At 41.5% G+C, this 25,636-nt stretch overlaps 1 protein-coding gene across 3 annotated transcripts; it reads left to right on the top strand.

Annotated features, from left to right (window-relative positions):
• Positions 1-16,467: 16,467 nt before the first annotated feature.
• LOC101934764 (histone H3.3A) lies at positions 16,468-24,996 on the top strand. 3 transcript variants are annotated; one of them, XM_042848554.2, is made up of 5 exons: positions 16,475-16,611; positions 17,256-17,406; positions 18,130-18,284; positions 20,638-20,791; positions 24,360-24,996. In XM_042848554.2, the coding sequence occupies exons 3-5, from the start codon at positions 18,157-18,159 to the stop codon at positions 24,486-24,488; spliced, it is 411 nt and encodes a 136-aa protein (XP_042704488.1). In that variant the 5' UTR covers positions 16,475-16,611; positions 17,256-17,406; positions 18,130-18,156; the 3' UTR covers positions 24,489-24,996. The 3 variants fall into 3 exon arrangements, with proteins under 3 accessions (XP_005289629.1, XP_042704488.1, XP_065445444.1); XM_005289572.4 differs by lacking the exon at positions 17,256-17,406 and having other exon boundaries at positions 16,468-16,611; XM_065589372.1 differs by lacking the exon at positions 17,256-17,406 and having other exon boundaries at positions 16,531-16,972.
• Positions 24,997-25,636: the final 640 nt, after the last annotated feature.

Here is a 25,636-nt window from a genome sequence, read left to right as displayed (position 1 = left end):
GTCATCACAGCAGACAGGTATTTCCATAATTTTCTGTTTTGCAATTACTTTACATTGAGCTTGGGCAGCATGAGTTTTATTCTCTTGATAATTAATGAGTAATCCTTGGCTCCACAGTGGTGTTTTGAAACATCATTATTAAATAATACTTACCACTTTTCACACTGAAAATGTTTTACAGACATTGATTTATTAATCCTCACACCTCTTTTTGGGATGAGAAAATATTAGTTCAACTTTTCAGGTGGGAAACCGAGGCAGGCAGGCTACATTACTTGCCTTCGATCACATGGCAAGTCAGTGGCAGGGCCAGGATTAGAATTTAGAATGTCTTACTGCCCTGGTTTATGCTTAAACAACTAGACTACACATCTTTCTCCTATTTCACTTTGAAATTCCTAAATGAAATGTCCAGACTATTGGGTCAGGTAAAGCCTGTGTTATGCAGGAGGTTAAAATAGATGATCATAGTAGTCCCTTCTGGTCTTAAAATCGATGAATCTACTAATCTAATTATGTGTAAATTTAAAAAAAATCTCATATCTCTATACAAAGTCAGTGTAATCCTCACGTACAGTCATTTGATTCAAAATATCTGTTCATCGTTTTTCATCATCATCGTGATCATCATCCCACAGTGCATAGAGGCCCAAACCAAGATTATGGTCCTATTATGGTAGGCATTGTGCAGACAGAGTGTGAGGCAGTTTCTGCCCCAAAGAACTTGCAATCTAAACGGACATGGGGTGAAAGGATATAAGATACAAGCAGGGAGAACAGAGTAAACTTCTTTAAAAATATCAGTATAAAACATTCCCCTGAACGCACAAGGTACCCCATATTAACAAAAAACGTGTGTGTGAGTGGTGTTGAAAAAATACATTCTGATAAAGAAACAGGATTGAGCATTATTAAACATAACAGAGAAAGAGATGTTATTTAAAAACATGAAAAATACTTCTCTATTTTAAAAGGACAGTGTCCCTTTAAAGTATTATTGTTGTAGGATGAATCATGAAGGTAAAATATATCATATTTAAGCAATTATTACAGGTGTTTGAAGAAATATCTTTTACGAATGTTTTCTAATCTGCAGAACAGTATTTTGAGTAATACAGTGTACACAGAGATTGGCTAATGTGAATAAGTAGAGACATTTTCTATTAAGTTTTAATGTGCTAAGCTACAAATTGCAGGTGGTCTATTTTCAATCTATAAATGTTTGTAAGCAATTTCATTTTTTTTAAGGAGGCTTCATGAAAACATATAGAAAAGCCTTAGTGTGTGTTCTCAGGATAATAAATTTAAATGCTGTATTAAATTAGGGAACATTTTTCATTTCAGATGCTATGACATCATGCCATTTGACAAAAATGTAATTAAGTGGAATTAATCTAAGTTGATATCTGCAAGTGCAGCTTCCTGCCAAATGTCAATAGTCATCTGTTCCACTTGCTGTGTCATCAGCATAATGGGTAAAAGCAATGTGTTATGATACCTGATACTGGACTGGGCGCACTATACTACACTGGGAGAATACAATCTTATATTACGTTAGCATCAATATTATAGCTACTGTCAAATTTACCGAATGCCTTATAGTCAGTTTCTTGATATTAATGGCCTGAAACGAAGCTGAGGCTGATTAATTCTCTTAACAAATCATGTGTAAATGTGATAAATAACTCCAAGAGTTTTATTATTGTTATAAACTCCTATCAGTGATTTACCACCGCTAGTAATATGGATATATATTTTTAAACTCTGGCAACAATAGCTCAAGTTGAGCAGGTTTATTGAAAAGCCAAGTAATTTTCAAGAAGTTAATATTGCTCCACCAATCAGACTTTTTAGAGCCTTGACCTCTCACTCTGTATCTCCTCTAATTTGCTAGTCTATTTTTTGTTTCGATTTGGTCTGATTTGATTGACTTTAGCTGACTAGGACTGGTAAGAAATGAGTGGGTAAACTGCAATGTACAGTGGATTTTATAGAAGAAAAACAATTCCAAAAATAGGTTTCTGCCTCTCTTTATTTTTGCTCTGCCTGTAATGAAGTTCTCTGCCTTTAATTACAGCTTGCAGAGACACAGTGCTGAATTACTTAATCTCTGTCTAAGCATTGGATTCTAGTTTCCTAATTGGCATGTGAGTGTTTGGCAATGGTGCCAAAATCCAAACCTAAGAATGAACATGCAGTATGAGATGTGTACTATCTACAGTACTTTCTATTATCTGTCAGCCAGGCCCCTGAGCATCAAAATGTTTAGGAAATAGGAGAGGGCAAACGTCACATGGCTTTGTAATATGGCTTCTTCATCTGAACACAACACTGAAATAATTTGAAGTTCACAAATCAAAGCAAACTATGTAGATACTAAGATGATCAGCTGAAGTAAAAAACCAGATGTGTCCTTGTTTTTCAACAGAGCTGAGTGTTGATTTGGAAACTCCTGGCTAAGAGTCTCCTTGCATTTCCAGTTGCTGGGAGTAACTCCAAAATTATAGTGCCCCACCCACATCTGCTTGGTATTGGCTCACTTGGGACACTGACTGAAACTAACACAGAAAGAAAGGGCATCAATAAAAGGGAGGGAGCACAGAAGAAAGGTCTACACAAGAGGGTGGTTTAGGGCATGATACCCGGATCCAAGCCCTCTCATTCAGAGTTAAGTGTAGCCCCTTCACACCAGCTCCCTCACCATACAATGGTCATAAACAGCAGAAGCAGCTACTAGATAATCCCCAGGCAGGCGATTTCTTGAACAACATAGAGACAGTGGAATGGCTACATGGCCCCACATTGTAGCCACTGGTGTCAGGAGCATGCTTTGGGGGCAGAAGAGGTGTGGCCAGAACACACAGGGGCATGGCGATAACACCATTGCACTTCAGCTACTCCGTGCTGCTGGACAGCATCTATAAAAGTGGGGAGTGTAATAGTGAGCATTTGGGGCTGTTCAGAGAACAAGGAGGGAGTATCTCTATACCTTAGACCTTTTACACTAAAAGTAAAACAGTGTTTTTAACTTGTGACACTGTCACCTAACCTGGATACAACCAACACAGTTGGGTTGTGTCTACACAGCAGCTTTTTTTTGTCAACTGTGGTTGTGCATTCACATCTACCACACTGATTTTTTTTCCTTTGCAGGTCACCTCCGGTTATACCTTCATAACAGTGACAGCAGGGGTAAGTTCCAGTCCAGTTTTATGACTTTTGGGGGGCCGGAAACTATATTAGTCACAGTCATGAATAGCCTCCTGTTGGCTTTGGACTCAGTCAGTTTGCCTTTTTGGTTATACTAGATCTGTGATCACCTATGTAATTAACCATAGTTTGTTGCTTTGGTGTTTAAAAGGTGTTGGTCCTATACAGCTATGGTTCTCAGCCAGGGGTATGCATACTTCTGGGGGTATGCAGAGGTCTTCCGGGGTACATCAACTCGTCTAGATATTTGCCTAGTTTTACAACAGGCTACATAAAAAGCACTAGTGAAGTCAGTACAAACTAAAATTTCATACAGACAATGACTTCTTTATACTGCTCTATATACTGAACACTGAAATGTAAGTACAATATTTATATTTCAACTGATTTATTTCATAATTTTATGGTAAAAGTGAGAAAGTAAGCAATTTTTCAGTAATAGTATGCTTTGATACTTTTGTATTTTTATGTCTGATTTTGTAAGCAAGTAGTTTTTAAGTGAGGTGAAACTTGGGGGTACGCAGGACAAATCAGACTCATAATTTGTGTGGACGGTTCCTTTATTTAATCTGTGAAGATTCTACAACTGAACCTCATCCCCTCATGACCAAGAACTAGGGCTGTCAAGTGATTAAAAAATTAATCACAATTAATTGCACTGTTAAACAATAATAGAATACCATTTATTTAAATATTTTTGAATGTTTTCTACATTTTCAAATATATTGATTTTAATTTCAACACCGCATATAAAGTGTACAGTGCTCACTTTATATTTATTTTTATTACAAACATTTGCTCTGTAAAAAACAAAAGAAATAGTATTTTTCAATTCACCTCATACAAGTACTGTAATGCAATCTCTTTATCATGAAAGTTGAACTTACAAATGTAGAATTATGTACAAAAAATAACTGCATTCAAAAATAAAACAATGTAAAACTTTAGACCCTACAAGTACACTCAGTCCTATTTCTTGTTCAGTCAATTGCTCAGACAAACAAGTTTGTTTACATTTGCAGGAAATAATACTGCCCGCTTTTGTTTACAATATCATCTGAAAGTGAGAACAGACATTCACATGGGATTGTTGTAGCTGAAGCTGCAAGATATTTACGTGCCAGATGCGCTAAAGATTCATATGTCCCTTCATCTTCAACCACCATTCCAGGGGACATGCGTCCATGCTGATAATGGGTTCTGCTCGATAACAATCCAAAGTAGTGCAGACTGACGCATGTTCATTTTCATCATGAGTCAGATACCACCAACAGAAAGGTTGATTTTCTTTTTTGATGGTTCGGGTTCTATAGTTTCTGCATTGGAGTGTTGCTCTTTTAAGACTTCTGAAAGCATGCTCCACACCTCATCCCTTTCAGATTTTGGAAGGCACTTCAGATTCTTAAACCTTGGATTAAGTGCTGTAGCTATCTTTAGAAATCTCACATTGGTACCTTCTTTGCGTTTTGTCAAATCTGCATAAAAAGTGTTCTTAAAATGAACAACATGTGCTGGGTCATCATCCGAGACTGCTATAATATGAAATACATGGCAGAATGCGGGTAAAACAGAGCAGGAGACATACTATTCTCCCCCCAAAGAGTTCAGTCAAAATGTAATTAACACATTATATTTTTAACAAGCGTCATCAGCATGGAAGCATGTCCTCTGGAATGGTAGGTGAAGTATGAAGGGGCATATGAATGTTTAGCATATCTGGCACGTAAATACCTTGCAATGCCAGCTACAAAAATGCCATGCGAATTCCTGTTCTCACTTTCAGGTGACGTTGTAAATAAGAAGACAGCAGAATTATCTCCTGTAAATGTAAACAAACTTGTTTGTCTTAGCGATTGCCTGAATAAGAAATAGGACTGAGTGGACTTGTGGGCTCTAAAGTTTTACATTGTTTTGTTTCTGAGTGCAGTTATGTAACCAAAAAAAAAATCTACATTTGTAAATTGCACTTTCACAATAGAGAGATTGCACTACAGTACTTGTATGAGGTGAATTGAAAAATACTATTTCTTTTATTTATAATTTTACATTGCAAATATTTGTAATAAAAATAATAATATAAAGTGAGCATTGTACACTTTATATTCTGTGTTGTAATTTAAATCAATATATTTGAAAATGTAGAAAAACATCAAAAAATAATAAATAAATTCAAAAAGTTAATAAATTCAATTGGTATTCTATTTTTTGACAGTGCGATTAAAACTGTGTTTAATCGTGATTAATTGTCTTGAGTTAATCATGTGAGTTAACTGCGATTAATCGACAGCACTACGAAGAACCTCTAGTACTGTAGTTTGTTAGAAAGGTTTCCATTAGTGGTTCCTCACTGTTTGTGGCTTGAGGCCTGCTTTTGCTATTCAGTAGCCACAATCATGTTAAACTCAACCTGTGTTCTCTACCTTAATGGCCCAGATTGTGGTGGTTTAATTTTAAGACATTGTTTTTGGATGTTAAAGCCACTAAGGGTGAAGGACCCTGCTATATTTGACACTTCCTCTTTAAGCCCCATCAAAGAATCATAGAAGTTTAGGACTGGAAGGGACCTCAATAGGTCATCTAGTCCAGTCCCCTGCCCTCAAGGCAGGACTAAATAATAACTAGACCATTCCTGGGAGGTATTTGTCTAATCTGTTTTTAAAAGCCTCCAATGATGGAGATTTCACAACCTCTTTAGGCCAATGGTTCTCAAACTTTTTTTTTCCATGGACCACTTGAAAATTGCTGAGGGTCTTGGGCAGACCACTTAATGATCTTTCCAAATGTTGTTTCTATTGTTAGCTAACTATTATAAAGCGCTTTGGATAAAAGCACTATATAAAAATAACCTTAATAATAATCATCTTTTTTTGTTCTACAAATAAAAGCACACAACTCATATTTTAATATCAGTAGACTTACCTTTCTAATGTGATGGATGTGCCCTCTCACCCCGCCACAACAGCCCCTGAGCTGGGGCTGGGAAGGAGGGGGTCTCTCCCTCTCTTCGCCACTGCAGCAGCCCCCGAGCTGGGGCTGGGAAGGAGGGGGGTCTCTCCTTCGCCACAGCACCCACAGAGCTGAGGCTGGGAAGGAGGGCCGTCTCTCCCCGGCAGCCGCAGTCCTGGGGCTGGGGAAAATTGCTTCTTTCTCTGGCCACCACAGCCCTGCATGTCCCAAATTCCCACCACCACCTCGTCTCACCCCACTCCCCCTCCGACCTACCCTCTATTCCCCCCAAGGCCACCACCTCACCTTATGTGTGCGTCTTCTCCAGGATCCAGGCACCTAATTAGCGGAGCCAGGCCTGCGCAGCTCCACTAATTAGGTGGGTGGCCCTTCATTCTCTCGTGTGCGGCCACCCAGGCACGCACCTTAGAGGGAACTATCTGCGGACCACCTCATAATCAGGATGTTTTTCCTAATGTCCTCCAATCTAAACCTCCCTTGCTGCAATTTAATCTTATTGCTTCTTGTCTTATCCTCAGACGTGAACAAGAAGAATTTTTCACCCTCCTTCTTGTAACAGCCAATTTGCTCCTGAGAAGCTATGCATTACCATTTCAATCCTTTGGACCCAGTACTGCCAACTCATATTCCTCTCAGAAGAGAGGTGTGGTCCAAACACAGGTCTGGGAGCCAGGCACTCCTGAATTCTAATTCTAGTTACAACACTGACTTCTCCTGTGGCCTTCAGCAAGTTACTTGGGGCAACACTTCCAAAGGTACCCTCCAGTTTTGAGGTTACTCATTTTGTATGTGCCCAGCTTGAGACACCTTGGCCTGATTTTCAGACGTGTCTGGTGCCTACAGATCCCTTTGTCCTCAGCTGTAATTGGGGTAGCCCGCACTTCTGAAAGTTATACTCAAGGTATCTCAAGTTGGGTACTGTCAGAGTTAGATTCAGGACTCACAATTTGTTAGACCACTCTGCTTATTAGCACAGTGCTCTGCTAATACACCCAGATAATGTGAGCACCATGCAAGACCCACACTACCTTATTTTATACAGATAAAAAGGGCGCGAACTTAACCAGAGGACAAAGAAAGCAGAACTGACAAGTTTACCTGAGGCTAGACATACATATTCAATTTCCTTACTAACTTTTACAGATCTCCGGTTAATGTTCCACCATTAGCTTAAGTGGACTCATTGTTTATGCCTTAATGTTTCTTTTCCTGACACCTGTATTTCAACATTCCTTATTTCTGCTTAAAGGTACATACAGCATTTCTTTAATCCATTCTATTTTTACAATATAATTCATTCTACTTTCACAGTACCTAAAATCAGAGGCCAGTTCTGGAAAACTTTGGCCCCAACCTCTGCCTTAATTTCTTTGTCCATAAAAATTAAGCATAATATTAATATCTAACTTGCAGGATGTAGTGGCAGCTAGTTAGTTAATTTTTGTAAATCTCTTTGAAAGTGAAGAGTACTGCGTAAGTGCTAAGCATTGTTAAATTGTCATTGTAGTGAATTTCCAGATCTCAGTTATGCTGGCTGTGGGGATCACTCCGGTGATGAGAGCAGTTGACTTGGAATGGGTAGACAGAAGAAGAACAGAGAACTGGATATTGTGTCATTCTGGCCCCACTGTCCATATGCATACACTGGGGTGAGCACTGTGTAAGCAGAGTTTTAAGGGGAGCCAACCTATCTAATCTGTGGTATTTATATGACAATAATCTAGGCACCTATTCTTCACAGTGATTGCTGCATTTGCCTTGAGATGCCTCATGAAAAATGAGTGTGAGGTGAAGGGGAGGGGGGGAAATTATTGCTAAGGAGAAAATGGCAGGTTGGAACTGTGGCACAGTGATCTGTGTGATTGACAAAGAATTTGGAAAAACGTGCTTTCCTAGGAAGCTCTCTTCTGTTTGAAAAACAAAACCTTCTAGGCTCATAAGACTGAGAAGCATGTAAAGTTACCTGCTGTCATTTTAAAATATGCTGCCTGCCATTCCGGCTCCTCATTCCCTCTTCAATTGTCCCTCAAGAGTCCAGTTTTCCTGAAAGTGGGTTTTGAGACTTGGGAGTACTCATTAAAAAAGATGGGATGCTGCAGAGTGTGACATTCCCCTCTGGTGTTATCTGGACCGGTGATCTGCTAGGTCACTCCAGTCCTTGACTCTGGGAGCCAGCCTTACCCTGCTCTGCTGTGAGAACCCCCACTCCTGGGCTGTTCACGCACAGCCTCTAGCATGTAAGCTGCTCCTTGGATTGTGCAACCGAATGACACTAGTCAATATCTCCGGTCCCAGACACAACCCTAGGACCTCCATCTTGCAGTATCCAGTTATGCCGGCTGGACGCTGCAAGCTGATATGAGTTTGTCAATTTAACAAAGAAATTGATATGTACCAGGCTTGTTATCCTAAGGGGAGTCTCTGACACCCTTCAAATCAAACGCACTGCTTCAGGTAGAATAAACAAACAGATTTATTAACAACAAAGATACATTTTAAGTGATTATAAGTCAAAGCACAAGAAGTCAGATTTGGTCAAATGAAATAAAAGCAAAACACATTCTAAGAGGAGCGTAACACTTTCAATGCCCTTACAAATTTAGATGCTTCTCACCACAGACTGGCTGGTTGCCTTTCAGCCAGACTCTCCCCTTTAATCAGCACTTCAGTCACTTGGTGTAGTGTCTGTAGATGTAGGTGGAAGAGAGAAGAAGAGTATGGCAAACGTCTCTCCCTTTTATCATGTTCTTTCTTCCCTCTTGGCTTTGCCTGCCCCCCTTTCAGAGTCAGATGAGCATTACCTCATTGCAATCCCAAACTGACCAAAGGAAGGGGGGTGACTCCCTGGAGAGTCCAACAGATCCTTTTGTTGCTGCGTAGGCCAGTGTCCTTTGTTCCTGTGAGGCTGGGTTGGGTTTGTCCCATACATGCCCTGATGAGGTGTGAACTGCCTCTCTGCTCTTGGAGAGTTTTTGCCTGGGCTTATTTTAAGCCATGAGGATACATTTTCAGCCTCATAACTATATACATGAAATTATAACCTATAACATTACTGTAACAACAATTACTATAACATCACTATAACAACAATGCTCAGTGCATCATGAGCCTTCGAAAGACACCCAACATGACAAACTTTGCATTGGATACCACACAATTATTTTACAAGGATGAATATGGGGGTGCTGGGTGTTCCCCCGAGCTACAGAGCGGCATACAGAGTATCTCAAAATTGTATTAGGATCAGATCACAAAATAATGATACCATTACTGAGAACGTATCTCAGCAGATGTTCAAAATTAGACCCATAATGCTTTAATGCTGTTTCAAGAGGACCTTACTCCTGTACTTTCACAATGAGGTGAACATACATATTTTGAAAGTACTGGGTCAAAAGAGCCTTGGTTTTTCAAATAAACTAATGATATTGAGGATCACACCTGATACTGAGGACTGCTGTTTGCTGGGGTATCCTGCATTGTGTTGTTTGCCTTGCACTGCAGTATGCTTGAGTACCGCTGTATGACTGCTGCCCCCCTGGGCACTCCTGAAACTGAGATGCATATCTCCTGAGTCTATTCCACTGAGAAAAAATATTAATTAAATAATACATCTCTTTTAGTTCTCCAAAATACGGTGCCTCCGAGAAAGTCAGAGCCTTTCAAGGCAACTTCAGCCTGGGTTGGATACCGCATCAGTGCAGAAGTGAGCGTATTTTATAAGAAAATGGCACTATGAAATCAGGCCAATGTGAGACTAAATGGATGGAAAATAGTAAGCCTGTGTTTTTTGTAATGCAAACCTACAGGGGCTTGTTTGCCAGAGTCCTGGGGCAACCCAACTCACTGAGGTTCTGCTAAATAGGAGATCAAAATAAATCATTGGAGTTGTAGGAATCTCATTTGAGAACTAATTAGACTTTATCCTGGTTGTTTCTCCTCAGCAGCTTAAACTCAGTCTATCAACACAGAAGTAAAGTACTAGGAAATAAAAGATTTGTCAGTAGCCTCCTTTGGGATGAGGCTCATGGGATAATCAGTTTCTTGCACAGGAAAGCATGAGCATTAAAAAAAGACCAAAAAAGTTATAACTTGGTCATGTATGAAGGACCTGGACAGCTAGAATGAGGTTAATTATATTTTGATACTGTAACTTTAGGAAGCTATGTTTCCTCACATGTTTATGCTACCATCCTCTATATTAGGGGTTCTCAACCTTTTTCTTTCTGAGGTTCCCCCAACATGCTATAAAAACGCCATGGCCCACCTGTGTCACAATATAGGGTTTTCTGCATATAAAAGCCAGGGCCGGCGTTAGGGGGTAACAAGCAGGGCAATTGCCTGGGGCCTCATGCCACAGGAGCCTCTGCAAAACTACATTGCTCAGACTTCGGCTTAAGCCCGAACTTCAATCCCATGTGGCAGGGCTTTGGCTTTCTGCCTGGGGCCCCAGTGAGTCTAATGCTGGCCCTGCTTTGAGAACCACTGCTCTGTATGCAGAAGACCTTTTACTCTCCCTCAAAATATCTTTATCTGTGCAAAATAACTTTTGCTTGTTGGGCTTAGTTTCAAATCTGTTTCTCTTTATCCACCAGTTTTCCTTATAATGAATACAAATTTGCATTAGTACAGCAACTTTCGTCCAAGAACCTAAAAGCATTTTATAAATATCAATCAAGCCACACAATACCTCTCACATACGTATTATCACAGATACATTACGATGGGTAAACTAAGGCAGAGGTTAAATGGTATGCCCCACGTCAAACAGAATAAGTGGAAGTGTTGAGATAGAGCCTTGACTCCCAGCTCCCTTCTCTAAAGATTAGACCACATTTCCCCTAAAAATCACTTTCTGAGATATCATAGAATTTTCAGTCTTTGGTCCTGTTGTAAATTAACCCTGTAAGCATCTGTCTTACCCATAAGCCATACTAAATCTTTTTTGAGGTTGATTAGAGCCCTGGTATACATTCCTTTATTTTGTGTCTGATTCATTTAACTCTTTTGTACCTTAGGAGGTCACAGTGCACTGTTTAATAAAAGTGTGTGGGTTTTTTTAAACTATGTATTTTGAAAGTTTTAACAAGTTTATAAATCCTTGCCATGTAAATATCAGAAACAAAACAATATTAGCTTTTGTTTAGAGAAACATTATCCAAGAATATAATCATCAGATCTTTCTGTTTAACAGGATGTTACCATATTACAGAGCATCATTACAACATCTAGCTTGGAAAAGAGGAGACTAAGGGGGGGATATGATAGAGGTATATAAAATCATGAGTGGTGTGGAGAAAGTGAATAAGGAAAAGTTATTTACTTTTTCCCATAATAAAAGAACTAGCGGCCACCAAATGAAATTAATGGGCAGCAGGTTTAAAACAAATAAAAGGAAGTTCTTATTCACACAGCGCATAGTCAACCTGTGGAACTCCTTGCCTGAGGAGGTTGTGAAGGCTAGGACTATAACAGCGTTTAAAAGAGAACTGGATAAATTCATGGAGGTTAAGTCCATTAATAGCTATTAGCCAGGATGGGTAAGGAATGGTGTCTCTAGCCTCTGTTTGTCAGAGGGTGGTGATGGATGGCAGGAGAGAGAGCACTTGATCATTACCTGTTAGGTTCACTCCCTCTGGGGCACCTGGCATTGGCCACTGTCGGCAGACAGGATATTGGGCTGGATGGACCTTTGGTCTGACCCAGTATGGCCATTCTAATGTTCTTATAATATGTCAAAAATGTGTTTTTAGTAGTATAATGCTATGCAGAGGAAACAAAAACAAAATGCACAAGTTTAGAGAGTCAATTGAACTCTTCAGCAAGAGGCTGCAGCTTCCATGATGAGGGCAGGCCTCATTTAATACAGCTGTATTAAAAATATAGTAGTGGTATTTATTCATGTCAGTTATCCATTCACTGAAACAATTTAACATATAATAAAAAGCAGCATAAACATGTGGATTATAAGGACAATCAGAGGAAATGGAAACATAGTGTAAAATCAAGCACAACTATTTAAAAGTTCCTCAGTATTATGTTTGGGACTTTTGTAATGTGTATTAGGAATATTGATTCTTTTGTATTGTTACATTTTAAGTGTTCGCCCCCCCCATACAGTGGATATTGGTATACAAGACTTTCATAGCTGATATATATATAAAGATTTAAAAACAACTATTGCAATACATATGCCAAACAGTGGATGATCCCACACCTCATGAACTCTGTGGTCCCTCTGCAATGTGCTGTGTGGCGGGCAGCAAAGATGTTATAAAAACCTGGTGCTGGTGTGGAGGGGATGTGGTTATATGGGATGTTCTCTTCTCTGTGTAGCCATCACTTTCTCCTCCACAGGAAATTCTGTAAAAAGTAGGGATTAGTTAATGCTGCTTCAAGGTGTCTCTTTGCTCACACAAGGTAGCTCAAAAAAGGTCTTTCTGTGACCTAAATACAAAATGTGTTCAGCTGTAGACTCTGCCTAGTTTCTTGGGTTTTGGTAGAGGGAAGACCGTCCATCCCCCGGCTTTACTTGAGGCCGGGTCTTTTAGTGCTACTAGAACACCTGCTGTGCTGTGCCTGGTCTGAAACCTGATTGTGAGGCATCCAACATTTGTTAGTTTGCTTCTGTGTTAACCTTTTAACTCAATGTCTGAAAAACACTTAAGAGACCAGATCTCTCAGTAGTACCCTCAGCTCTATTAACTGTTCTCTGGTTCTCAAAAGTGTCCTCTCTCATAGGTGCTGCAACTAAGGGTGTGGGGGGTGCTGCATCATCCCCTGGCTTGAAGTGTTTTCCATTGTATACAGGGTTTATAGTTTGGTTCAATGGCTGTCGGCACCCCCACTATAAAAATTGTTCCAGCACGCCATCCTCCAGGAAAACATTGTGAAGGTAAAACTTGATATTCTCTGGTACTTTTAAGGTACAAACAAGAAAAAAAAATTGAATATTGTTTCAAATATTTTTTATATATTCATAAATAAATCCATTTTTCTTTCTTTTGCAAGTTGCCTTTAAGGATATTAGAAACATCAGTAAGAAAAGAGGAATTGAGATGAAGACAATGTAAAGAATTTAAATTTAAAGAAAGTTGAAAGATTTTGGGACTAGATTCTCCCCTCAAATACGTGATTAATTTTGGCTTCAATGTGCATGGTTAACTGAGGGTACAGCTTGGTCCTAAAGATATTATTGTTGTAAGGTTTCAGTTCAACAGCAGGACAACAGCACAGCTGTAAGACCTGATGGGTAGATGCACATGTGATTTCCTCTTATTCCTTGCTCATGGGTTGCTTATAGGGGTTTCTTTCATTCACTATCTCCTGAATGGTTTGGTTTGGACCTGTGAGAAGGGAAAGGAACTGTGTTTTGCCTCTTGGGAACCAGAAGAAGTGACTAGGTAAAGAGCAGGAGACAGACTGAGCCAGAATATTCATGCTTTGTCCCACCCCCTATGACATCATGGAATTCAAGGGAATTTCCACCAAAGGCAGTGCTCCTGGCTGGGACAGCAGAATAGGGCAGTTGTTTTCAAACTTTTTTTCCGGGGACCCAGTTGAAGAAAATGGTTGATGCCCACTGTCTGGGGATGAGGGGTTTGGGGTGTGGAGGGGCTCAGAGCTGGGGCAGGTGGTTGAGGTGTGGGAAGGGGTCAGGGCTCTGGGCTCGGGGTGCAGGCTCTGGGGTGGGGCTGGGGATGAGGGGTTTGGGGTGCAGGAGGGGCTCCAGGTTTCGGGGGGCTCAGGGCTGTGTCAGGGGGTTGGGGCACAGAGTTGGGGTGCGGACTTACGTCCAGCGGCTCCCGGTCAGCGGCGCAGCCGGGGTGCAGAGGCAGGCTTCCCTAGAAGCCAGACCTGCTGCTGGCCACTTCCAGGGTGCAGCGCAGTGTCGAAACAGGTAGGCTCTAGCCTGCCTTCGCTGGGCAGCACCGCTGATGGGACTTTTAACATCCTGGTTGGCAGTGCTGACCAGAGCAACCCAGTGCCTGACATGCTGCAACCCAGTACTGGGTCGCGACCCGAAGTTTGAAAAACGCTGGAATAGGGCATCATTCAAAGCAATGTTGAACTTGAGTTAAGCATAGTTTAATGTTATTAATACAAATTATATTAAACCTAATGGTATGTTGAGAATGGAATGCAGCTGCCCCCTGCTCACTAGACTGTAAGCTAATGGCTCAATCCTCCAGTCCTTATTTACATGAAGATTCCCACTGAAATCAATAGGACTACTCGTGCTAATCAAGACTGCAGAGTCAGATCCTAACTGCTAAGAAAAGACCTATATTGTAAATGGAATCCCATATCCAATGCAACATTTCAATACATGAAAGCATAGTTACTTTATTTTTACATTTTAATATTTTTACAGTTAATACCAACAATAATGGCCTTTAGGCTGGGCACTTTCTCGCATTTAATAATTGTCTGTGCTAATGGCCGTTAACTCTTCCAACTAGTCATTGAAGTCTGTTTGCACTGTATCAGTAATAATGTAAATTTTGAGTGCCTGGCCTTTATTATGTTATGTTGTATTTTATAATATCCAATTTTAATATCCTATTCTATACTATTATAATGATTTACTCTGGGCCTTCTTTCTTGCTAACTCTTAAAGTGCAGTTCTACTTTAAAAAATGATTGTAAAAGTAGTATCAGAGGATAACAGGTTTGTTTTCTCTATTGATTTTTCCAAAGTTTACAAGTAAAATGATATTTTTTTCTAACTGCTAGCTTCACAAACTCATCTTAAGATCAGAGAGTCAAACTATTTTTTCTGGCTCTTGCATCATCACCTGTGGTAAAGGTTCAGCTTAGTTATATACCTGTACAACTCAAGACAATTGGGTTGCACAGGTCTAACTGACTACAGAAGTTGACCCTGCAGCTGCAAATTAGCAATCTGTTCATGATGGGTAAGTCAGAATAGAATTCAGTTCACTCTCCCATAGATATTTGAGCTTCTCAGGTTTAACAAAAATATAAAGGAAAATGCATGTTCTCATTAAATAATAAGGCAACAAATATAACTCTGAATGAACACAGGGATCAGATCAGTTGGATGAGCGGGCGGCATTTTTACATAGTCACTTTTCTGACCATAACTGCACTTTCACCTTGGAATAACCTCCTACTACTGATCCTCCAAGTACCTTCTCTCGTTCCCACTCTTTTCAAATCCCTCCTTATAACCCATTTCTCCCACGAATATTTTCCAAGCTGAGCTTCTCAGCAGTGATCCCTTCCCAATCTCATGCACCCTAAAGTCTGATTTTGCAGGGAGGGGGAAGAGAATTATTTTATTGTAGATTAATTTTAAGGTGGTTCTAAAAGTCTCACCTGGTTGCACTACAGGGTTTTGTTTTTATGTGTTTGAACTAGATACCTGCAGTTTCCCTAAAATACTTTTCCAGACCTAGGACTGATACAGCTCTTCAGATCTGAGCATCCTCAAACTTTGGAGGTGTCAAGAACCAGCTCTAGATCTGAGTTTTTTCAGCCATGTCTAATTTCATTTTTTAACCTCCCAACATTCACTGTTCCAGCCTGTCAGTCCCTCAGACATTTTGCTTATGTTCTTTGGGGGCAGGGACTGCGTCTGGCTCCCTAAAGCACCTTTGACATGTATGAATTACATTGGTGCCAAGCGTGCAGTGTTTGTTTGCACTGTTGTACATTGCAGTGTCCCAGCAAGAGGAGCCTGTGGGACCCATCCGGGCAGTGCCCCACAGGTGAGCCAGGAGCACGACTAATATTTTTATTTGTTCAGCAATTAGGGGCCCCTTGACATGGATGGGATCAGGAGCTTACCCCGCACAACAGGGTGGGGTTGCCTGACCCTAGCCATCTCGGAGGGGGAAGGGACATGTGGCGGGGTGGAGACAGGGCAGCGGTCGGGTCTGGTTGCGAGGTGCGGGGCTGGATACAGTTGGGGTAGGGGAGGGGCGGACTGGGACTGGGGGCCGGTTGCCGTTGGTCTGATTTCGCGCTGGCTGTTGGGCTCACGCCCGCGGTCGTTAGCCGCGGCAGAGTCCCCGGAGTGGCCTCGCGCTCCCTCCTGGCCGCTCGCCTCCCCCTCTGCTCGCGGGAAAAGGGAGGAGGGGAGGGAATCCCTCTCGCGCGCGCGGCGTGTCTTTTGTGTTTGTACACACAGAGCCCGGCTCAGAGGTTGAGCGGGGGCAGAGATGAGGGAGGGAGGAAGGGGAGTGGGCGTGGCCAAGCCTTCCCTCCATTGTGCACCATTGGCCGCTTGGCGGGCGATGGGGCGTGTCCGGGGCGGGATGGGGCGGGGCCAGGCGGCGGGGACGGCCCTCGCGAGTCAGCCATCTTTCAATTGTGCTCTCAGCCGCCGCCGCCAGCAGCAGTAGCTGTAGCTCCTCCTCGCTTCCTCCCTCCCTGCTCGGCAGCCGCTCTCAGCCCAAGCGGACGGGGGTAAGTCCCTAGCTCTCCCCCCAAGACTCCCCGCGCCCCGCAACCCGGCGGGGGCCCCTATGGCCGCCCCCCAACCCGCCGCACAAACTTTTGGGGGCCAGAAATCGCTGCTGGGAAGCGGCAGCATCCGGAGTCCCCCTTCTCGCCACCTTCCCCTGCTCAGCCAAGGAGCCTGAGCTGCTCCCTTCCCCAGCACCCCCAGCCCCTCTTCGCTCGATCATTGCCCCCCTGTGCCCCCCTTACCCCCACTCCAAACCCCCCCCAACACCCTCCCCAGCCCCTTAGCTACCTCCTGAGCCCAACATCTCCCCGGATCAGGGCTGGGAAGCAGCTGCAAAGAGGAGCCACTTGCCAGCCCAGGGTAACTCTCCTGCCTTCCTTCCCCTGCTCCCCACAGTTGTTGCTCAGCTTCACCATCTTGTCTCTTTTCTCTGGTCACCGACCATATTTTTTTCCTATTGCATAAAAAACAATAAAAAAGGAAAGAAAATTGCAAAAGAAACAACCGCAACCCAGTGCATTTTTTTGCATTTTGATTGCAAACTTTTCCCCCATTCCCACTTGATCTGCACCCACATGGTTTGGAGTTCCTTGTATTTTTTGCATTATTTTTTGCAATTTTATTTTTTCCCTCTTTGCAAAAGGACTAGGGCTGCATTTCGTGATTGTTTCCATTTTGTTCGGGTCTGGGAGATGAGTTTGCCAGTGAGAGGCGCTTGGGAGCGAGGCAGCCTTGGAAAAGCAATTGCACAGAAAGAGACAGAGAGGCAGCACCAAAAACAACCCCCCCAAAAAGTTTGTTGCTTTCTTGAACTTAAGTCAGACTCTTTTTGTTTGAAACATAAATACCGATTTGCGTGTATTTGCTTTTTAATTTGCGGGCATAGCCGAGCGATTGCAATGGGCAGGTTGCTTTGCAGAAAGCTTTGAGGGGCTGCTTGTCTACTTTCCCCCTTTCTACTGTTTTGAAAGAGGTATATTTGCTCAATGCAGACTAAAATTGGATGCAAGCCCCCCAATGTTTTTCAGGTAATATTTGTAGCACTTTTCAGCTGACGGGGGGAGAGCTACAGGGGGCAGTAATAATCTCTTATCTGTTGTTTGAATCGACCTATTTAGGTTTTGCTGCTGCATCGTTCATGTTTAACTCTTGGGTGAAACTGCATTTTAATAATAATCTGAGGTCTTCAGACACTTAATTTCTTTTGCAATTAGATAAATTAGGCCGATGGTCCTTTTTGGCTAGTGTGTTTTCTCCTAATTCAGCGGTTGAAAGGGAAGGATTCCTTTATGTGGCAAGCAGTTACCTAGGGTCGCAGTTTCTGTTGTGAGAAGTGTGGTGTTTGCATGGTACAGAGGTATAATCGGGATCGTTTTAATTGTTCAATGTTGTACGTCTTTTGATTCTTGTTAGACAATATTTTTAAGGTGTAAAAGGTAAATCTGCATTTCCGGAACATCTGAGCTAGTGGTTAGGTTGTTGCAGTGTGTGATCGCATGGTAATTTTTTACCGATAGGTGTAAGGAAGAGAAGTTTTCAGGAACATGGCTCGTACCAAGCAAACTGCCCGTAAATCCACTGGTGGTAAGGCACCTAGGAAGCAACTCGCTACGAAAGCAGCTCGCAAGAGTGCGCCCTCTACTGGAGGGGTCAAGAAACCTCATCGCTACAGGTACAGAAATTACCAGGGACAAAGCTTGTGATGCAACATCCCCTTAACCAAACGGAAACGTTTATCGGAGCAGAACTTTTTGCATTGGGGGAACTTTGGTGGTTTTCATTTTAATTCTTGATCAGGGTGATTTTTACAATGCTTTCATTATTTCACCACTTGATTATGAACAATTTTTAAATAATCCATAATATGTTTTATGTTGAACATTTGCACAGTGGCTTAAATTTATGTGTAGTAATAATAGGCTTATTTTATTTAATAGATTATGCATTTTAAATTATTTATGCAATTAAGACCTCGTTTAAGCTTAAACAAATAAATGTCATCCAAACATATGCACTTTGGTGATTTGGCTTACAATACAGAAATTAATTAGAACAGAATTAGACTGGAACAAACTTTAATGCACAGAACTGATCTTCATTTACTTAAACTGGTACAATACTGTCTTCACAGCTATTTCGCTATTTAATGAACTGACAGTGTAGTTAAGATATTCTACCATTAGAGGGCAGAACATGTCTACATATAAGCAGAACCTCTGCAAATAATTTTATGTTCAGTTAACCTAAAATGAATACTTAAATAGAGGAGGAAATAGGCTAGAATTACAGGTAAATCTCTTGCTGACAATTATGTTGTAATAAACTCTTTCATCCGGAAGGATCCTTGCGCAATCAAGAGTTTTAACATACGATTGTTCATCTTGAGGGATGGTCATTGTTGTTAAAGCGTGTGTGTGTGTTTCCTTTTGAGAAGAGGAACAGAAAGGCATTTGGGAAAGTGAATGTAATCTTGAAACATTGCAAATGCATATTTTAAGAATGTTTTAGTCTGCATTCATGGTCCATAAGTAGTAGTAGAGAATACTGATGAGAAGAGGGAGATGGAAATTAATACTACAAATTAGTAAGTAACTTAAGGCAAAAAATGCAAAATTTTCATAATAAATGAAATATGCACAATAATCATGCCAGAAATGAACTGTGTTTTTGCAGAACGATGGTATTAACATGAATTTTTAGTTAAAACACTAATGTAAGGAAATTTCATGAGAATAGATTTTAAGTTCTTAGTATAAAATATAACCAAGGATATGTTTGTTTTTTCAATGCCATTTTTATGGTCATAGCTACAGAGTAGGGAGGGAGTGACCTGTTTTTGACATGAATTAGCTCAGGGGTGGGCAAACTACGGCCTGCGGACCGGGTCCGGCCCCTCAGGGCTTTGGATCCGGCCCGCAGGATTGCCCCCTGTGGCACCGTGGGCCCCGTGCAGCTCTCAGAAGCGGCCAGCACCACTTCCCTGCAGCCCCCTGGCAGGGGGCAGAATGCTCCGTGCTTTGCCCCTGTCTCCAGGCACCATCCCCTGCAGCTCCCATTGGCCGGGAATGGGGAACCGCGGCCAATGGGAGGTGCCTGGAGGTGCGGCAAGGGCAGAGCACGCGGAGCCCTCTGCGCCGCCCCCCCTCCCCCCCACCTGCAGGGGCTGCAGCGCTTCCTGGAGCGACGCGGGGCCGGGGACAGGGCAGGCTCCACTGCCACCCCGGAGCCACTTTAGGTAAGCCAGGCCGGAGCCTGAACCCTGCCTGCACCCTGCTCCAAGCCCCCTGCCTGGACCTTGCACCCCAACTCCCTGCCCTGAGCCCCCTTGTATACCCCGAACCCCTCCTGCACCCCAACTCCTTGTCCGTAACCCCTTCCCTCAGTCCGCACCCCTCCTGCGCCCCTGCCCTGAGCCCCCTCCTGCACTCTTCACCCCTCCTACACCCAACCCCCTTCCCTGTGCCCCCTCATACACCCTGCACCTCTCCTCTGCCCCAATTCCTTGCCCTAAGCCTCTTCCTGCACACTGCACCCCAACCCCCTGCCCCGGCCCTGCATACAATTTCCCCACCCAGATGTGGCCCTCGGTCCAAAAAGTTTGCCCACCCCTGAATTAGCTGGTTGAGGTAAATCCTTGGGGAGAGTCTGGCTTAACTTGACCAGAAAACTCATGTTAACACTACAACTTGCGTTGTCTGCACTTAGTTTAACACATGTTGATTAGTGTACATTAGCTAATGTGTTGTACACCTTTTTTCATGCTGAAGACAAGGCTTAGGAGGGCCTACTCTTGTCGCTTATCCATAGGTGGAATGCCTGTTGAAGCTAATATACAAATGAATGATGAGATCAGGCCCTCTCTGTAAGTCAAGGTGTTTTTGTGTTGTAAATACTGAGATGCTTCTAGTAAAAACAGAGCATATACAAAACGTTCCTAGTTCAGATTAGAAGAACATGGGTTATTTGATATTCTAAAACAATATAAATTATTTGTAAATGTTAATTATTTTTTTATTAATTAAAAGGCCGGGTACTGTGGCTCTCCGTGAAATCAGACGTTATCAGAAGTCTACTGAACTTCTGATCCGCAAACTTCCCTTCCAGCGTCTGGTGCGTGAAATTGCTCAGGACTTCAAAACAGATCTGCGCTTCCAGAGCGCTGCTATTGGTGCTTTGCAGGTAAAACTTAAAGGAAGACCGTGATTTTATTTTTAGGCCTAATTTAAATGAATTATTTTTGTGCGTGGATATCTATAGACGAGCTTGTGAAACTCAAGGCCGTTATTCTGCTTAGGTTTGTATGCATCTGTATTCATATTCAGAAGGTGGTTAAATGATGTCCCTGTCTGCTAGTGTGGATTCCTAATAGTTTGAGTACTGTCTAACAAAATAAGTTACCTGGTGTTTCCTCATGCGAATATCTAAAAACATCACAAAGAACTAAAGAAGCATCCCTAACTGAAAGCTCTAATATTTAAAAAAAAATAATTTAAGCAGATTAACTCTTAGAGTACCCTGAATACCTGAAAAAAGGTTTATCAAGGAAATAATTCATCATGGCTAGAGTGGAACTGCTGGGATATTGCTGTAAATATGTACACAAATTAATCTGCAGTAACTTTTATAGAAGTATCCTTATGCTGGTAAAACATGGACATGACTTAAAAGAATATTTTCTTTAGAGCAGTAGCTGATAGGGCCATGCTGTTGCCTTTGTTACTATGGGAGAGAGGATGTGATAGGTCAGTTCCATAAAGTCATGTAATTGGCTAGGCTGTTTCTATGGTTAGTCAAAATTTCACTTGATTGGTGAACTTCAGAAGTAGGCATCTACCGATTCAATTCTAGGTGAATTGATGCTACAGCATTCAATTTGCCCAAAGTAATTAACTTTTTGTTGTTGAATCATTTATAATTTGATAAAATCTAGTCAATAAAACAATTTTATAAAAATGCCATAAATATATTATTAAAATTGGAAATAGCTCTCATAAAAAATCTCCTAACGTATTAAATGCAGAAATAATACTTTTCTCATATTAAACTGAGATAAATCTTGTATTCCTTCCCTCTCACTTAAATTTTGTAATAATTTAACATCTTTGAAAGCCAAGCACTTTGAGAGTAGATAATCTGTGTGTTTTTAATTTAAGATTTCAGGACACTCAAAAACAAACTTCACTGAGCACACATTTAGGTAACCAGTTCTTGCCTAAAATACAGTTAGTATGACCAGGATTAATAATTGCAGATTTGCCAGCATTTCAGTTATGTAACACAAAGTATATTGGGGAATTGGTGGCTTTTTATTGATCCTGCTCTTGCAACTTAAATCCTGAATAGTTAAATTTTTGTTATTGCTGCATATAAAAATGATTTGGCAATTTTCAGTATTAAATTTTAATACAACTGTAACTTAATAATATAACTGGATAAAGCTATATTATATTATATTATAGCAGGGGTGGCCAACTGTGGCTTGCCAGCCGCATGCGGTTCTTTTACAGTTAGTGTGTTCCCCTCCGCGTCTCCCCCCCCCCCCCATTCTCTATCTACCAGACTGGGGGTGGGAGGGGAGCTCAGGGCTTCTGCCCTGCGGCAGCATAGTGAGGCTAGGGGCTTCTGCCAGAGACAATTGGTGCCTGTTGAGAGTGGGGGGGGGTGCACAAACATTTAAATTGTGCCCCCCAACAGCTTGAGGCATGCCTCTCCCCCCCACTCCCTCCCCCAGCAGCCCTTCTCTGCAGCTCCCAGGTGTTAGCTCTGTTGTGTGGAGAGGCAGCAGCATAAGGAGAGGCGCTCCAGCAGCTGCTGTGCAGGGAGGGGGGCTGGCGGCACCATGTGACCGAGTGGGGCCAGCAAACCCTGGCAAAAATTGGGGGGGATCTGGGGGGCAGGGCATGTGACCCCACATGCTCCCCCCATGTGTTGCCTCTGGCTTCTGCCCAATGGAGAGGGGAGTCTTGGGGTTTCAGCCCCACGGAGCATGCCTGCCGAGGCTTGGGACTTCAGCAGGAGTGGGGATGAAGCCCTGAGCCTGGGCGGGGTCCTCGTGCAGGGCTGTAGCCCTGAGGCCCTCCCCACAGGGCTGAAACCTCAAGCCCTGACAGGCACACCCCAAATCTTGAGCTTCTGAAGATTGTTGTATGCGACTCGGGGGGTCAGTAAGTTTGGCCACCCCTGCATTATAGCATCCTTTCTTCTCTTCTCATTGTGAAAAATAGTAGTGCCTACTTGTCTTGATAAAGTTCTATTAAAGTTCTGTGTTCAGGTAATTAGAAGGACCAAATATTTCAAGTGGGTGGCTTGTCTCTAAATGATTTTTCTTTATTATTTCTAAAGCAAACGTCTGTGGTTAGTGACCCATACATGCTTAACTTCAACAGCTGATTTCAGTGGGGCTCACATGCTTAAAGTTAAGCATGTGTGTAAGTGAGGGATTGTGGCATGAGGCTTTTAAATCCTTAAATGGTGTTTTAAAATCGAGTGGGAGATTCTCAAGATTTTTGGGTTTGTCTACACTAGTTTTTTTTTTTTACCTGGAATTAACTGATTGCAGATTAACTCAAATGCTAAAACATTTCAAAGTCTAATCTGGATACATCCCACTTATCCCTTTTGTTTCAGGATAGAAACCTTTGGTTTACTCTAGTGCTCAGCCTAGTGGTAAATCTTGCCAGGCAAAAAGGGTACATGTCTTTATTTTTCCAATCCTGTTGGCTCATCCTAGTTACCTGAACATGATTGAAAAGCCCTGTTAAGATGCAGGCTGATTTGTATTGAGTCTATGTTGTAGACTGCACTCCCTTCCCCCACAGGCTTTAACTTGACCACTTCACTATATGTTAATGGCAGAGTATCTGGTCTACGCTAGGCTTCTAATGTATGTTCGGTCTTGTTGTCAGTAGGAAAAGCTGTGTGCTGAACTCAAAATAACGAATTCCAGGAAAAATCCTAGTGTAGAAAGGTAGTTACTAGTTTTCACATGAATTAGCAGGTCAAGTTAAAGAACATGTGGGAGCCTAGATACACCTTTGGCTCATCGAGACACACCTTTTAATGCTACAGTTGTCCTATTATTCCATTCACAAGTACAGGTCAAAAGAAAGTTCAGCATCAATCTATATACTGTGTAAAAATTTAAGCAGTCTTCCAAATTTGCTTTACAGGCATAGAAGCTGCAGAACATCTGTATGGGCTTCGTACCTGTTTCTGTATTGTGTATTTTAGAAGCTAACTTGAACGTTACTTGATGTTAGAATTCAGACTCTTGCTCACTTCAAACAGTGTAAGCTGTTCTACTGAGTTTAGTGTCACTCTTAATCATGATAATGGGCTTCAAGTTCCTCGTCAAAGTATTTTAAAATGATTAAATATTTCTTTATTTAATTGTAGGAGTACTGTTGTAGCTATATTTTCCCAATATCTTACGTTTTGGTCAAAGTATTTCTGTAATCATCTTCCAGAGAATAACCGCTAAATAGCAGTGGTATACCAAACTTTATTTGACCGAAGATACAGAAAATCTTTATCTGTGGAAGTAAAAGTAATACAGGTTGGCTGTTTGTAGGAAAGCAGTGAGAGAGACTGTCACACTATTGAAAATACTAAACTGTTGGTATCTTTAATAGATACGTTCATAGACTTGTAATTATTATGATTACTTGAGATTCTGTCATGGACTCCTATATTCTTTTAGGTGCTACGTGTGTAAAAAGTCTCTAACTCTTTGTTTCTTCTATAATAGGAGGCAAGTGAAGCCTACCTGGTTGGCCTGTTTGAAGATACCAACCTCTGTGCTATCCATGCCAAACGTGTCACAATCATGCCAAAAGATATCCAGCTAGCACGCCGCATACGTGGAGAGCGTGCTTAAACTCCACTATGGTGGGTTTGTCCTTCTCAATACAAATCTCTTCTTCCTGTTATTGGTAGTAATGAACGTTAGATATTTTTTTTCCATGGGGTTAAAAGGTACCTAAGTATATGGTTGCAAATGGAAACATAGGGGACAGAATCGGGTATTGGCAAGTTTTTTTCCATTTTCATTTGTGTGTGGATTTTTAATATAAATGCGGAGACATAAAGCATTAATGCAGTCAAAAATGTTTCAGTGAACAAGTTTCAACAATTCAACTTTATATCAATTATAAATAAACCTGTCAAATTTTTCTGGACAATGCCAGCATTTGGATTTTTTTAAAACAAGTAAATTTCTTATCGATGGCAATTAAATGGTGTTTGTAGCATTTTTATCATACAGTAGATTCCATCCATTCGCTATACTTTTCTAACTGAGTTGTCCTACATGCAAGTACATGTTTTTAATGTTGTCTGTCTTCTGTGCTGTTCCTGTAAGTTTGCTATTAAAATACATTAAATGACACCTGCCTTTATTCTTGTTTTTTAAACCTTCTACTTGGATCGTCCTAGATACAAGTGTTCAGTGTATAGGTTTTTGGACAACTTTTCTACCGATTCCTCTTCCTGCTCCAGTTTTAATACTGAAAAGTAACATTTCCAGCATTGTTTTAACATTAGCTTAGTTCCATAAGAGTGTGTCCTCACACTAACTGTGAAGTAGCTGCTTTTTTAAAAGAAGATAAAGTTACTTCATTGTTGGAGGAAAGTGAGTTTTGAGCCTCTAATCACTTCAGGGTTAAGCAACACTTTTTGATAAGTGTATTAAATAGGTAAAGAGACTAGGATGTGGAAGCAGTATGGAACCACAAAGAAAGTCACCGGGTAAGAGTTCTACACTTCATTATATATTTAAAAAAAAATTGTTGGTAATTTGACTTTTTTTTTACTTCAAGTAAAAACTGTTCATTCATGCAGAGTCTGGAAGTAAACCTTCAGTCCATGCAGAACATAATCAAAAGAACCCAGGGCAAACCAAGGCAAAATGTAATTTTTTTTTTTTTATTCATCTCTTCCTCTGTGCACACCGCCCATCTCATTCTGAACTAGGTAATGTTTGCTTTGTTTTGATGAGTGCCTTTTTTAAACAAAGTTCTTTGCCCT

This window comes from Chrysemys picta, chromosome 3 (assembly GCF_011386835.1).
Source record: "Chrysemys picta bellii isolate R12L10 chromosome 3, ASM1138683v2, whole genome shotgun sequence".
Taxonomy (NCBI): domain Eukaryota; kingdom Metazoa; phylum Chordata; order Testudines; family Emydidae; genus Chrysemys; species Chrysemys picta.
This window is presented reverse-complemented; position numbering and strand designations above follow the sequence as displayed.